This window comes from Hypomesus nipponensis, chromosome 14 (genome assembly GCF_054491055.1).
Source record: "Hypomesus nipponensis isolate SF chromosome 14, ASM5449105v1, whole genome shotgun sequence".
NCBI lineage: Eukaryota > Metazoa > Chordata > Actinopteri > Osmeriformes > Osmeridae > Hypomesus > Hypomesus nipponensis.
This window is the reverse complement of record NC_140374.1, coordinates 10357229-10373156: the sequence shown is the minus strand read 5'-3', so window position 1 is coordinate 10373156 and position 15928 is coordinate 10357229. Positions and strand designations below refer to the sequence as shown.

At 40.3% G+C, this 15928-nt stretch overlaps 1 protein-coding gene across 1 annotated transcript in view; it reads right to left on the bottom strand.

The window, feature by feature from the left end:
* Window positions 1-10530: 10530 nt before the first annotated feature.
* Window positions 10531-15928, bottom strand: part of tln2b (talin 2b) — a 90167-nt gene continuing 84769 nt past the window's right edge. The window contains exons 53-57 of the mRNA XM_084671983.1: window positions 14688-14813; window positions 14517-14579; window positions 13852-14034; window positions 13601-13726; window positions 10531-12764 (exon numbers count right to left, since the gene is read on the bottom strand). Coding sequence (XP_084528109.1) covers window positions 12636-12764; window positions 13601-13726; window positions 13852-14034; window positions 14517-14579; window positions 14688-14813 — 627 coding nt within the window. The 3' untranslated portion in view covers window positions 10531-12635. The remainder of the gene's footprint in view (window positions 12765-13600; window positions 13727-13851; window positions 14035-14516; window positions 14580-14687; window positions 14814-15928) is intronic.

The following is a 15928-nucleotide window of genomic DNA, read 5'->3' as shown; positions in this document are numbered from 1 at the left end:
CTGACTGTGCCCTGTCAAATATGTACTTTCACGGGGGGCGACTGAATTCCTTTGGACATCCAATACTTTTTTGGAGAGGGCCTTCCGCATGCCCAATCTTTTTTTATGGATCTGCTCTGCGATTCGCTGCTCTCAGACATTTGACCATTGATATGACTATATATGGGATCTAAGGGGCAAGAGAGCAGCTCCCTTAAGATGGCTTCCTATTTGCAAGTATTAAAGGAGCTGGATTGACTCTTTCCCGAGAAGATGGAGAAGGAAGGAGAGGGAAATGCAAGCAACAGTACCTGATGGAATTCCTCCTACAGCAGCTTATAGCCCTAATACTGTTAAGTATACTATTTGCAATGCAACTTGTTTTCAAACAATATGTTATTAGTGGGCCTCAACATTTGCCCTGTCTTTTATTATACTCTTACCCTTGTGTTGATCTCCTTTACAATTGCACTAATATGAGCTGGCTTAATATTTAAGGTAGGTCACATAAAATACATGTTTTATGTACCATCAATCATTTAAAATATTTCTCTCATCAAGGGTATGCTTGCCTATACAACAGGACCTGTGTATCTACAAAGACGGTCTGCATTGGCTTTCACCAGCTTCTGTCTCGTAGTATGTATGTAGAGTCAGTGCTCCAGGGAGGTGTTGAATCAGGCCAGGTCAAGTATACAGTCTAAGAAGTGGTATTCTTGTTGAGATTTTGAAGTCAGCCAGCCCCCCGAGGCATTGTTAACAATCTCAGTAGTGTGAGATAGGGAAATGTATCCCTGAGAATGTATCCAGTGGCCTCCTGCAAACTCTTTAAGTATCAGCTGGCTGTGAGTGGTCAGCTTCCATGGGACACCCAAGTGTGATGGTATTTCAGCAGTCCACCCTCATCTACAGTAGATCGTAACGGAGCAACTGTTACACCTGAAGTGAGAGAACTGAACCACTGAACAAACGTTGCAAGGCAACTGCAGAGATACTTTCCACCTTAACTTACTAAGATGTTTTGCATCATGTAAAACCTACATAAGATATGTTTCTTATTTAAATGTTTAAAATCTTATGAAACATGTACTTCAGTTAGAGCCTTGAGTCTCAAGACAACCCCATATCCTCTCAAAGATTCTTAAGAGGGTATATTTAGGATAGCCTCCTTCAAGCACCTGCCTTGGTCTGTAAAGTTGAACCAAAGACACCATGCCAAGTGTCTGGAGCCAGCTCTGATGAGACAAACCCCTAAAATTAACCATGTCTTCTACACTGTTCAATTGGTTCTAGTTTTGGAACAAAAGTGTCAGCCGTGACACATACTCTATGTAATTAAAATACTTTGACACATTCATTATGTTGGTAAATGTTTTGCAGAGCTTATTCATGATACCACGTTGTTTTCTTGGTTATTGTATTAGAGTATGATGAGACCACTAATTATGTTGTAGATCCCATCTTTAAAATTAAGCTCCTTGACTCCTGCCATTCCAGTCATTCAGGAGAAAGGATATAGTCTCAAAGTCAATTCCAGACAGTAGGGTTAGAAAAATGTAATGTGTCATCCCCTCTGAGTGGCAGGACATTTTGTGATGGTACTATTACACAGATAAAACTATTTCAGAGTAATATTTCTAATCTTGGAGGACACATATTGAAGGCCGGTATACGTAAATGCTCTTCACTTTACCATTGCGTAAATGTGGTTTGTTCTCAACACCAGGTCAGGGATTTAAGGCGGGTACCTTAGTGATACAGCTCTTCTGCACTTTTGCAAATGTTTTCACTGTCTGTACAGCTCGGTAAGATAATAAATGTAAATATTGAAATCAGAATTTATTCGCTGTTGTGTTCTCTTTCTGTTAGTTTTTCCTTGCTGCTCTGAAACTGAACTGGTACAACCATGAACACTGATAACATTTATTTGTAAATAACATTGCACATTGAATCCATCCAATCTGAGTAGATGTAATTAGATTTTTAAATCAGAATCAGACGGGATTTTATTCACCATGAGTGCTTGCACAAACAAGGAATTTACTTTGGCAGGGAGGTCCATACATTAAACATATAGGAATATTGAAACTTAAATATGTGAACTATACAAAAAGAGCAAAGTCTAGCTAATACTAAGGGGGGGTCTAGATAATACTAAGGGGGAAAAAAATAGAATATGAGTAGTAGCCATAATTTACAATCTAACCTAAAAAATACAGAGTGCAGAGTGCAGTAAACCTGCATATATTAATAATTTGGCAGTGAAGTCTGCATGCTACCGTACAAACTGTACTCAAATTGAAACATGTTTTTTGTTTGTTGCCACATCTTTAAAGATCAGCTGATAATATGCATCAAACTGGGATTTGACTGTATTAAAAAACTGAGAAATAGAAAATGTATTCAGTACATTATTACTGATAGTAAAGTTCAGATGGTCTGTAAAGCATGTTTGTAACATGATCTGATCCTCAGCACCCCTAATTGTCTCTACAGTATTTTCACTGGGAAGCAGTCACAGGAGGTTTGCGGTCGCATGCTGGATTTGCAGTGGTATTCTGGGAATGAAAATAGCTCTATTATGATGTTTTCTTTTCACATATTGAGATAGTATAAACAGCCAAAGGGCCAATGAATGTGGCTTTGATGCAGGTATAGTCACAAAGTATTTCCTTTGTCTAGACATCACAGCACTGTGTCCTGCAACGATAGTAAATCTTGCATCAATAAGCTACATTACAGATGTAAATAAATGACCTACTATTAATTTGCTGATTAAGCGACACATATTAAAGATGGCTAATAAATAGTTATTTTGGTTAACTTATTCTGAAGTTCTATATGCTCTATGGAGCCTCAAGAACTACACATTTGCCTTTCCTTGTAACTCAACTTCTAAAACATTCTAAAGAGGTATAATTATGTGTTTTCTCAAAATAACCCAGGATGAAAATATACGTCTGTATGCCTAAGCTCCTCAAAACTCGAGCTTCAGAGAAATTTGATTGTAACTTAAGGAGTTTTGGGAACGCTGAAATGGATACTATTCCTAAACCCTAACAAACATAATTGAATGCTGCATTTATAGCATTAACTACAAATCTCTTGCATATCATTTACTGTCACGTTATGGCATTGCACTTTCTGTTCCTTGGCTGATGCGTTGGACTTTATATGAGTCCAGTAAAAAAACATAATGCTTTGCATAGATGGATATCACCACAGATAAGCCAGGATCACTATCCTAATGCTACCTGATCAGTCACGTGGATTTCATTTGTCTGGCTGTAGGTCATCAACGAATTAGACTTTTTATCAAACAAGCATTCCTCTTCAGGGATGGATTTATACTACTTTGTTGGGTTATGATCACAATTCAAGAAGATGATGAGATCCAGATCTCATCTCATGGAAAACATCAGGAAATAATTGCATGGAGAACAATGAAACACTGATGTTAAAAGTTAGAATTCCTTTATATAGATTAATAATATTTTGCAGTAACTTTTATTACAGAACAGCCTTTTTCAGATGTCCCACATGAGGATAGTATTCTGATTTCCATCAGTAGGCTGATCTGATACAGTAACCAGGCCCCCTGTGTGAATGGAATGTCCGGTTCCCTTCTGCGGCTGCAAAGGGAGAAACCCCGCTCATCTAGGCCGATGTGTGTCAGAACTTGTTTATCTAAGGGAACCCTTGGGACAGAAGCTAAAGGATTCAATCATGACCTAAAATTCTGTTGTGTTGCACACAACATCTTGTGCAGCAGTCTGTAGAGAGAGCCAGGAACTGTAGACCAGGCTGGACTGTGCCCTGGTGAAAAGCTCCCTCAATCAGTGTATGTCTCAGAGGAGCACTTTGTTGGAAGCCTCCTTGTCAAATATCATCTGAGGATTTCTGCAGACTTGTCCAGATATATATAGAGCTCTGTGGATCCCTGGAGCCGCACCCTAAGAATTAGACCGCTCCATGCTAGGGCATAATCACTTAGCACAGCAAATAGGAAGACAGTGTACTGGAGGGCTGCACCGTAGCCTAATGTAACCTGAGTGCAACTAATGCCCTGACAGGGGTCTCTCTGCAGTTATGTTCCATTGGCTTACAGTCCTGACACTCGGAGTAGTGTAGACATAGAGTGACATCAAGTCTTGGCCAGTGTCTATGCACTTAGGTAATATACACTGTACATTCAAAAATAATCACAAGCAGCTGGGGAATTGTGATAACGTATCTGACCAGAACCACTTCAGACACCCTTCTCTCACAGTCACCAGGCATGTTTTTCTGATAATCATTAGCCAATGTTAGAATGTCTGACTGAAATCTGTGGTCTTCCATTCCACATTCCCATCTTTTATCTTTCATCACTGATTAGGCTCCTGCGGAACTACAATAGGTGTCAAATTCCAGGGGTGGGAAGGTCACATGTTTCAGCGACAGGTGCCCCATTGAAGTGGCACAGAATTCCACCTGTGCAAGGTATTTTCTATAGGAGGCAGCTGCTTATTGAGAGACTCTTTCACCCCTCACACTGGTGAGTCTTGCCATGGTCAGTCTATAAAGATTAGAGAAGGGCCCCTAAAATGTTCTTCTTATTGATGTACAACAATCCGACGCAAATACAAGGATGACTTGTTTAGGTCAACAGTAATAACGGTAGTTAGATTGAACGTATATATCTTTTAATCAATGCTACTCAAATAACAGGTTGAAGCTAAAATCCTGTTTTTGGAATTACTAAAACCTGTACCAAGGAAGAACAAGCTGAGACAGTACATGTACCTCACATGCATACACTACATTTGCAAAGCAAGAAGGGCACAATAATGATGAAAACTTTGTGTAAAGAAAATATTTTTCCACTCCAAAAAAAGGTCTGTGTGTGTGGTAGCCATCATGGCTGAATACTTGTGGGCTAGCAAGAACTCCTCCCAAAGCGTTTGTTTGTGCTTCTCTTCCACAGCTGGAGACACACACAGGCAAGAATGTGAGCCCTATCTGATGCTGCTCTGTCAAGGGGGAGAAGCAGTGAGGGGGAACCGCCTTGATTCCTTGCTTGGTCATGGTGGTTGCAACCTTTGAACCCTAATGCTAAAGACGGGTATCAGTTTAATTATATGGATTTCATCCCACCATTAAACTTCCAAAGAACCCATCTAAATCCACGGAGGCCATGTTAAAATATAATAAAAACAATAGTTTAAACTTGAGTGAATTTCTTGCACTTTGAGTGTGCTTGTTTGTACATACGGAGAGGTAATCCAAAAAGGGGTATTGGAGTAAATTTTGTTTACTGGCAGCCTGGATAACTTTCAACTTCAGATAAGAGATTTCTTAACAGCATCATGGCTGTGGGTTGCCCAGGAATTTACCCTCAATATATCAGAGGCTGCTGAAAACCACAGTACTAATAGAGGGGAGAGTAGTTGAACACTGAAAACTCACAGTGTTCTATGGTCTTGTTCTGATGTCTTCCTGTACAGAATGTTTTGACCCTCTCGTGATTATTTTCTCTATAACAGTTTCATCCCTGCATGCATCTTGTTGACAAGACAACATTTGCCAGCAATTTCTTGCCCCTAATGACATAAGGCTAAACCCTTCCGTGTCTACACGTAGAGAGAGAATCCTCCATACACTTGTCCATATATGGAGTGTATTGTACTGTAGTCTCTCTGTATGTGGAGAGAGCTAGGCTGGAGAGGCTTTTTGCGAGGTCTAAGTTGATACATATTTTTTCCATTCTCCGGTGCTATAAAACTGCTTGGTATGCACTTACAACTGAGCTACTGGTCTTCTTCATTGCTCGAATGCCATGGTGAGAACATACTGGGACAGACAAAGATTTAGAATGGGCATTCCATTGAGTATTTACGTGATACAAAATATGATCATCCCAAAGGCCAAAGTTTAAGTAACTTATATTTTAAACTTTTACAACCTATACATATGGTGTGGGTTTAATTGTAGCAACTACTCTAAAGATGAAAACTAGGATATTTTGTAAAACCATCACATAAAACAGGAAATTCCCCTTTGGGTTGTGGAAAGTAACATAAAAAATTACATTTAAAAGTGGAGCGGTAAATCAAAGTTATGAGAATGAACTGAAAACCCTAAATAACTAGAGCTTGGTTATAGCAAAGCAGTCATTAAGAGCTTGTACAGGAACATGCTGTATAGGGATGATACATTACGCTGTGGTTTGGAATGACTGTGCCGACAGACTGTGTGCAGTGTGACTGGTCCCCTGACTATTGTCTCCCTGTAAAGCCACAGCTCCACAGTACCTGCCTGCTCATACCAAACCCCTGCTTGCGTCTGTCTGTGTTTGTTCAGATGCTAGGACTGTTTTCCTGTCTGTCTCAGGCACCCAGTCAAGTAGAGCAGTTGAGAGAGAAGTCATAAAAACAAATATCTAACTGCATAGACATGAGAGTAAATACATGCCTGGTGATTCCTAGCCGCGAGGCTTCCCTGTCAGAGATAACAGCACATGAGGACAGTCCAATTATCTTCCTTGGTTATTGAGCTCATATCAAGATTCACATCAAGGGAATATTGGATTGGGTTGATGAAAGAAAGTCTACTAGAAGTCTAGTGGCATTCGCCACTTTCCTCTACCAGAGTCACACAACCTGTAGGTCTGCAGGCCAGTATGAAGTGTAAATAAAATAGAGGGAAGTCAATCTTCCTTGTAATAGAAAAAATAAAATTATAGTCACACTGGTTAATCCCTCTGTCTGAACTCAAAAATCCTGACATGAAAAATGGCACCAGGCAAGAGAAAAGTTCTGCTGAGCATTCATTACTGAGCAGTGACTGTTTATTCAGCTTAGACACTGGGTGGGGAAGCCACAAAGTAAGTGGAGAGAAAAGTAGGCAAGGACGTTTGAGGGCAGAAATGTGGACAAATCCTTATTAAGACACAGTGGATGGGATGGACCAGTGTTACATTTCACTCTAGACAGCTTACATCCCCAGGGGTCACTGCAACTCAGTTCCAGTCTACAGCACAGTTTGTAGCAGACAGTAGTCTTGCTGTTGTGAGACAAAAGAGAGAACAAAAAGGAAGCAATTCAAGACTCAGTGGCAGCTCACCCAGCTGCAGGACTGAGTGTAAGGGGGCCTGGTTTGGGTCAGATCATATACTGTTACTTGTATGAGAACAGCTGTAGCGGTGTAATAGTCATTACCTCCTTTAAGGTGTCCATAATTAGCTTCAGGTTGGAGTCTCAGCTTTAGCCCAATATAGCTCAACTCTTACTGGCACTGCTGACACGGCTGAATGCCTGCTTCCTTGCACTCCCTGGGTAAAGTATATGCCCAGCCTTGGCCATGGAGAGCCAGGCAGTCAGAACTTAGACTCCATAGGTGACAGCACAAGGAACCCAGACATAATACTTCCATATGGGGCCCATGTCAAGTGAAAACCTCCTAGATATAAATTATTATTAACAAATCTGGTAAAACATGGGACATTGGGATGCGGGACACACAAGCAAACTAAAACTTAAAAAAAATAAAATATATCACACTAAATCTTCAATTAAATGTGTGCAGCTGGACTGGGGTGGAATGATATACAACTAGAGTGCAATTTATATAAGGTGGTCAAACAATTGGCCAAAAAAGCTTTAATATCTCAAAGTTAGCCTAGTGAAACAGAAAATACCAACTAATTTAACATGTGCCAAGCATGGACATAAATAAACATCTGCATGTTAAAGAGATTGTGGGATGGCAACAAGGCAAGCACCCATTTCCCTGTGTGTTGGAATGTGATGGAAGTTTAGTGAGTTCAAGCCAGAGAGGGAGCCCCTCATTGATGGCCTAAAATAGGCATGTGTACCAGAGAAGAAGACTCTCTTCTTCAAGGCCTCTCTGATCCATCAGCTGCTGTCACCTGGGTTTATCTTAAGGAGGAATACCTCTCAAAACAGATTCCATTTGGTCCACACAAAAGGAGAGAATGTGTTTAAAGGTCATTCATCTTCTGAAGGCTCACTTGAACACAGTTCTCATTCACTCTGATAGTGTGCAGAGAGGCTAACATGTTGCTGTATCCAGGGCCAGGCAGATATAACTTCTTATCAATACACACAAGAACAGTAGAGGAGGCAGGTAAAAGAGGGAACACTCCCAGATTAAGAAAACAATTCCACACAAGCTGTAAAAATATGACAGCCTTTTTATTATTTCATTTTTGCGTCTGTACTGTAACTTGACTTTGGGGATAAAGTTCGAATAAACCGCCAGTCTACCATGACCTGTGGGCTGTGGTTAACGAAACAACCTGACAGAAAAGACCAGAAACTAAACATGGACTCCATGGCCTCTTAATGTAGAAGAATACTAGTTTCCGTTTTCTCATGTATTTTATGAATTAGAGATTTGTTCTTGTCAAAACTTTTTGACCATTTGTTTAATGGAAACTTCACTGTCCTTCACTCAGTTCCTATAGAACCTTGAATTGCATCTCTAGGGCCTCCACACGTTGAAGAGGCCTCAAACCAAACCCAAAAATACAATTTCTTTGACATTTCGAAACATTTTCCAAAACCTGCTTCCTGTCCCTCCTTGTACTGTTGGTGGAGTAAAAACAGATCCTTCTGGCTCAGGTCAGTGCAACTTCACTGTGAATATAGTGTAGATGAGAAAAAAGCATGATGCTAACTGAATCTTTTCCAACAGCAGTCTTACTTATCTTGGACTGGTTTCCCAGACAACAAAAAAAAAGACACAAAAAAACGAGAAAGCCAGACAGGACCCATTCAGACAATGTTTTTCCTTCTTTCCCAACAATGTAGTCTGTTTGTGCTGTCTTATAAACTACTGCCATCTATTTAGTCTAGTAATAGAACTGTAAAAGCAATACCCGGCAGACCAATACAGAATGATGTATCCTGCCATTCAAAGTACATGATTAACAGCATCATAACAGAACTTTCTGAAACGTGTTTGAGGAAATGACTTACTCAAACTCAAACGCCTTGTTCCCAGTTCTTGTAATCAAATGCAGTTTAATTTGTGAAACATAACTGAACTACACCATTTAAGCAGGAAACTATTAACAACAGCAAACTCTTGTCATACCACACATTTTAAGGGTTAAGTGGTTGTGTACTTTCTCCCCAAGTATTTGCACACTGATGAATTTGACCTACGTGCAAAAAATGAAAGTCCAAAGCTGATCTATCGTCAGCCAGTTCAGCCATGGCTTGGCTTCAGACCAGTGAACATGAGCATGGAACAAAGCAAGGCGTAAATAGCTGCCAGGCAGTGGGGATTAGGCCTGGCACAAGCCACAGTCCTGCTAATAAAACTACTCCACAGTTAATGTAACACATTCAGGAGGTCATGGTTCCCTGCTATGAGTACCGCCAATGCAGGATGTCCTGTGAGCTTCTCCGAACTTAATGGCATGCACCCTCGTGTAAGAGATCAGACATCAAACCTACAGCCCACAAGGTGCAGCTGGTCTCCATCCGTGAATGAGCAGGACAAGGGTGAGTGGACAGGAACTCTCTCTTATGAGACAATGCTCTCTATGTTTCCATCCTAGGTTATAAGATAAGAAAGTAAAGAAAGCAGGCATGGAAAGTGTTTGTAAAGAAGTACACAATCACATTAGAACCATGATGGTATTCAAGTTGTTCTTGATTGTTGGAAACTTGATTGAGGCTGTATTACTCTGGATTACTAATAAGACTGCAAATATGGGGTTGATGACAATATGATGATGTACAGTACTGTTGTACATAATGTGCTATGTAAAATACTCCCTGGGGGGTTTTGATAGCCCTTTGGAAAAAGTTCACCAACCAACATCCTTTTTTTTCTTTGGTGTGTGCTGGAATGGCACTCCCTGCTGAACACATGGCTTCAGTTTGCTCCTCCACTGTGTGGCCGGGCCTCACATGAGACCCAAACACTCAAACGCCAAATATGGTGTTCATTAGGCGGCGGTCTTTGTATATTGTGCTGGGCACCTCTCACCACCCCAGTCTGCCCATGGAACTGTAAAAATGCAAGTTTCAAACAGGACCATTTGTCACCTGAGAAGTAAGTACAGTAGGTTCATGCACTGAGTATCTGTTTTGAATAATGAACTTAACAATACATTGTTTCTGGAAGAAAAAAAAACGTATTTTGTTTTTTTTACAATAAGAGAACATCAATCCGCAAGACAGATTAGATTTATTTTTTAAATGTTATCAACAACAGACAATCTATATGTCAGTTTAAACTATGGCATAAAGTATGTCTGCTTTCAAACACCTAATCAGTGCATAGTACAAGGTCTCTTCTGAGAAGCAGGGAAATAATGCCATATTTGGTCTGACTCACTTTGAAATGACTGCCTTCCACTGCAACATTTTTCTTTAAACGCCCTTATCAACACACTGAACAGTATTACAGGGACATCTAGTGGAAAGAATGTGACTCCTTATTCTTGGATCAAGTAATATTATATTCTGTTAATTTAGGCATATGTACTGCACACAAAAAACAAACGACAATGCTTGTTTCAAACTTTTATTTTTGGTGAATACAAAAAATACCTTTGTGACCAGATAAATATACATACAGCTTCAAATCATAATGAAACAAACGTGTTAAAGAAAGCACAACACTTATTTGAATAACAGAGCTAGTAGTTTTCCTTTTCCAGTTAATACTTAAACAAATTGCTTATGAATCTCAGGATAGTTCTTACATTTATTGATAAAAACATCATTTATAGTGGTTTAACAATGAAATAAGGAAGCTTTTCCATCCTAGTTTTTTTTGAATGACTCGTCAAATGAATTTCAAGGCAGCACAAGTCTAATATTGTTTTACTTCAATAACAACCTGCCATGCTCATGGTATGCAGTGTAGTGTGTTAATCTTCCTCGACAGTCTAAACCTAAATGTATCCATGGATGCCCTTCACATACCAGCATTGGTAATGGGTGGCAGGCAGATGGGCTACCAGCCAAGGCAGTACATGGCATAGGACTAGGTGATGAATTAGACTGGCAACATGTTCTGATCCAGAATGACAAGGCTCAGACACAGCCTTATGCTGTTCTCACAGCAGACTCAAGTAAGGCACTAGTACACAATGCAGACCAGAGACGGAGGGTGGAGGTGTTGGAGTAGACACACTAAGAGAGATACAGCTGGTACCTTACCTATGATACCAATATAATAACAAACCGTTCTCTTACTGACAGCTAGAAGCAAATTCTTTAGTGTTCCTACATGGATGAACGTGGAAGGCATTGCCTGCGTTCCTCAGTGCATAAGGGTACCAGCAATCAGTGCATTCAACAGACTTCTATTGGGGTAGGGCTCCGCATATTATTTTGAAGTCTGATTTATCGACTTAATGTTCATGTATTGCTATCGTCATCATGAAAATCGAGGAAGGAGTATTCCTTGTCAATGAAACACCACCATGAAGACTTGAGGTGCTGCTCACGCATGGAGGACCTCCCTAACAATATCTGGACATTGTCAATTAGACTGCAATTGAAACACAAAGACAAGGAAGAACAAACACAACAAAGAATGTAAACAAAGCTTCCTTGTGCAGCCTGGAAAGTGTTTGAGGGAGGGAGGCCTACTGGAATACCAGGCTGACAAGCAAAGAGATGGGCCTGCAGTTAGACCCCCAGATTTAAGAGAATCACTTTTCACCTGACTACTCCTGACAAATGAATGGTTTAGATAAGGACATCAGCTGATAGTCCATCAAATGGAAGGCAGTGTTAAATCTTTTCACATGCGGGCTAATTATTACTTTAAGAACTATTACTCTAAAATATACTTTGACTGACGTCACCTCACAAGCTACTGCTGTAGCTTTACCATTCACTCATTAGAACCATTCACCGGCACTGGTTTGGTGTTGAACAAAACTCTTAAAACATCACTTTAACAAACCCGATGCTCATACTAATACTAACATAACACAAGTGCCTCCGCATACTCTACTAATCTATTGGTTAGTAGCTTCATTGATATGTATAGCTATAATGGTGCATGCAAGCCAATGATAAAATGATGCATTGAAAAAAACTTCCATAATTCAATAAGCACTATGTATTTTTGAGGTACTTACCTACAATATGGATTTATATGTCAGTTTGAGAGTAAACGTTTGCACAATTAAAACAGCCTTCATGACATTCAGATATCTTTATATGAACATTTGATGCATTCAGAACTTTAGCAATTATTGGGTCCAGTAATGCTCATTAAACATTACATATATTTTTATATAGTTACTGTATAGATAAACAAAATGTTTATGAGAACAGCGAACTGCATGAATCCTGTAAGAATAGGATCTGTACAAGACACTGTTTAGACATATTCACAGAATGTCCTGCATAGACATCTAGAACCAGCTGGAACTTTTACAGTTACAGTAAAACGTCAATGCCATTCTGAGACAAGTACATACACACACACACACACACACACACAAACACACACACACACAGCTACACTTTTGAACACAGGCACTAGACCTTCTCATTAATCTGACATGGAGTGCTGTTTAAATCCTGTCTACATGTGAGAGAAGCAGCCAATCACATACGTCTGCCTCTATCTCTGATGGTTCCAGTCAAAGGTAAACTTCTTGCCTGTTCAAGCAATCAGCTCTCGTCCTCCCTGAGTTCGGTGGGTAGGAACTTGTACTGCTGCTGTCTGATCTGAGCCAGCTTTTTCCGGGCCTCTTCTAGTTCTCTCTCCTTCCTTAACATCTCCTCCTGAGCGGCAATGATCTGAGGAGAAGGGGGGAGGGGAAGTAGGGAGGGGAGAAGAAGGGAAAGGAGATGAAGGGAGGAAAGGAGGAGTGGGGAAGGGAGGGAGGGGAAGAAAGCAGAGGAGGGAATGGGAGAGGAGGAATGAAGAGAGGAGGGGAGGAAAAGGGAGAGGAGGGAAAGGGAGAGGGAAATATTATTTTTGCTACCAGGAATGTACTTGTAATATACTCTTCTCTTTCATTTTCAAGCTTTTAAGACAATTTTTAAGAGCATTCATTTATGTCCTGTTCTTTAAAACCTATAATTTCCTCAACTGTAACTGTATGTGGTGACAAATTGAATGTATTCAATGTATGTATGCAGTGAATAGTTATTTATTCTTTAGTGAAAAGCTTTTATAATTTGACAGATGTCGACAAGTGCAAAGTAGACACATACTCGCAACCCATAGGGGGACTGGAGTCAGTTTCTCCAGATTAAAACAAAGAATCCTGAGGAGCAGAGAAGCGCCTCAAGCTTTGAGTAAGTAGACATTCATCCACTGTAATTACATAACATTTGACTGTACATGAAAAGGATGGGGATAAGTACTTTGCTGGGACTGAAGAATGTGAAAACATCTTCGAAGGGTTTGATGTTTGGGGCCACTGTGGATGCCTGGTTAACCGCAGCTGAGAAACACATCTGAAGTGCTATTTATCTAGGGCCTACCACCAATTTGGAATCATGCAGAGACTAGAATAGAAAAGGTTTGCGTATAAAAGCAAGGCCTTTTTTTAAGGCTCTTTATGGTACACTTACAGACCATGACATTTATGTCCATTGACAAGTCATTTGGAAAAAAGAGATGTTACCTGAGCAATGCCACCCACAAACTTGGTCTTGACCACCACACTGTCATCCTCAGCCTTATCGAAAGCTGCCTTCTGCGCTGCCTTAACCAGATTGTCTGATGCCCGCTTTACTGCGTTTCCAGCAGCCTTCCCAGCAGAAAGAGAGAGAGATGGAGGGAGAGAGACCTCTATATTAAATACTATGACTGAATATAGGGCAAGGGTGAGGCCCCGGGGTTGGTGTGGGGGTCAATGTCAATCAGGGTTGTCACCTGAAGCCTCCTCATGGCCTCCGAGTCCTGGTCAGCCTTCACTTTACAGGCCACCAGGAGCTGAGCGGTGGAGGCTGCCACCTGCTTTGCAGAGCAAATGAGCTTCTCCTCGCTAGCGTGGCCTTGAACAGAGGCGTTGGCCGCCTCACACAGATTACTGGTGGCTGCAGCCACCATCCTGGCCTGTAGGAGGGAATACCTGATTATCTGATGCATTTACTCAAGGCACTATTTTGTACGTCGCTTTGGACATGGGCGGAAAGCCCGGGGGGGATGGGGTTGACACAACCCCCCTAATCCTGGGGAAATTATGATTTGTCCCCCCAATACATCACTGTAAACATAACAAAGTAATTTCAATATTAATAATATGTAATTAAGGCACTTAATTATTTATACACACCGATTATACACACATAAAAGCATTTTTAAGTTCAACGTAGTCTGTGTGTTACAGCACAACTTTGATGTTTCCCCCCAGGAACTGCTCATGAGAAAATGTCTAAGTAATTGTGCACCCCAAAATTTAGATTAGATTTTTACCCCTGACCTTGGATAAAAGTGACTGCTAAATGATACATGTAAATGTACAAGACACCTCTCCGTGCCAACTTGGGAGCCGGCACTAGCATTTTCTGTCAAACGAAAAAGTGAGGGTAACTCACCGCAGATATAAGACCCTGGGACCACTGGCCATCATCCACAGCATTGGCCAGATTGGAGCCCACCTATACAAGAAACAAGCAGAGATGCCCTACAGTGGAACTGCACCCAGACACAATGCAGTTGTTTATGTGATGTCATCATTATGCAACAGTGTGAGGACTTGGACTGACCTTGCCCTGTGCAACCAGCTCCCTCTGTGCTGCCGAGGCAGACTTGACTAGGGCACTGGTGGCAGCGGCAATGGACTTGGCAGCCTCCAAGATCTGTTCCTCAAAGTCCAGAGTCTCATCCGCTTGCTTGAAGGAGAAACCATACACACAAACATCAAACTACCATCATGGACAATCATGTAAATTACAGGAATGATGATGTTGGAATCTTCCAAAAATCATCACGAAAAGTGGCGACCTTTGACCAAGAAAAAACCTGTTGACCCATCCAGCTAGGGCTGCACATTTAATCAAATTTTAATCACGATCGCGATTTTGGCTTCCCACGATCAAATTTGCGTGATTGAGCGATATTTAAAAAGTACAAATCTGTTTAAATCACTCAGATATCTTTATAACAACTGAAGTTACATAATTTAACATAAAGTTGACCTTTGTCAAAAAGTGATAAGGGAGACACACAGCTGATGCAAATTCTCCGCCCCCTCGTCAAAGCCAGGCGATTGCAATGTTGTTTTCAATAAAAAAATACATTTGCACTAAGCAAGCCGATCCACTTTTCCATGTTGATAAGAGCATTAAAATGAGAAAAAATAATGGGACAAAAAGAAATCGAGGGACATTTAAAATAGATGTGCGATTAATTGCGAGTTAACTATGACATTAATGCGATTAATCGTGATTAAATATTTTTATCGTTTGACAGCACTACCAAAAACCGTTGAAATTAACTGTTTTTCATAAGTAATCATATACTTTTTGTACATTACAATAAGTTTAGGGCGTTAACGATACAAAACATGAAAAACCTCAATTTTGACAGAAAAAAATATTCGCTCTTTTTTGCTTATAGCCAACAATGAGCGGCCGCGACATCCGCCGGTTTTCCGCAAAATAGTGCCCTGTTGAAGTTTTGCTACATTTTCTTTATTGTTTTATTTATTTATGTTTTATTTATTCTTTAAGGAGGTGCACTTAATTTAGGTGAATATGACCTATTTTATTTTGATACACATATTTGTATATTAGCAGGAATGTAGCACAATATGGATATAAAAGTAGTTATAATTATCCTATGTGACAATTACATTTGTTTTGGTTAATATCAACAAATAATTGTGATAATTAATCGTGATCTCAATATTGATCAAAATAATCGTGATTATCATTTTGGCCATAATAGTGCAGCCCTACATCCAGCCTTTACAACATACAGATGACAACCTATTAAGAGTCAACCT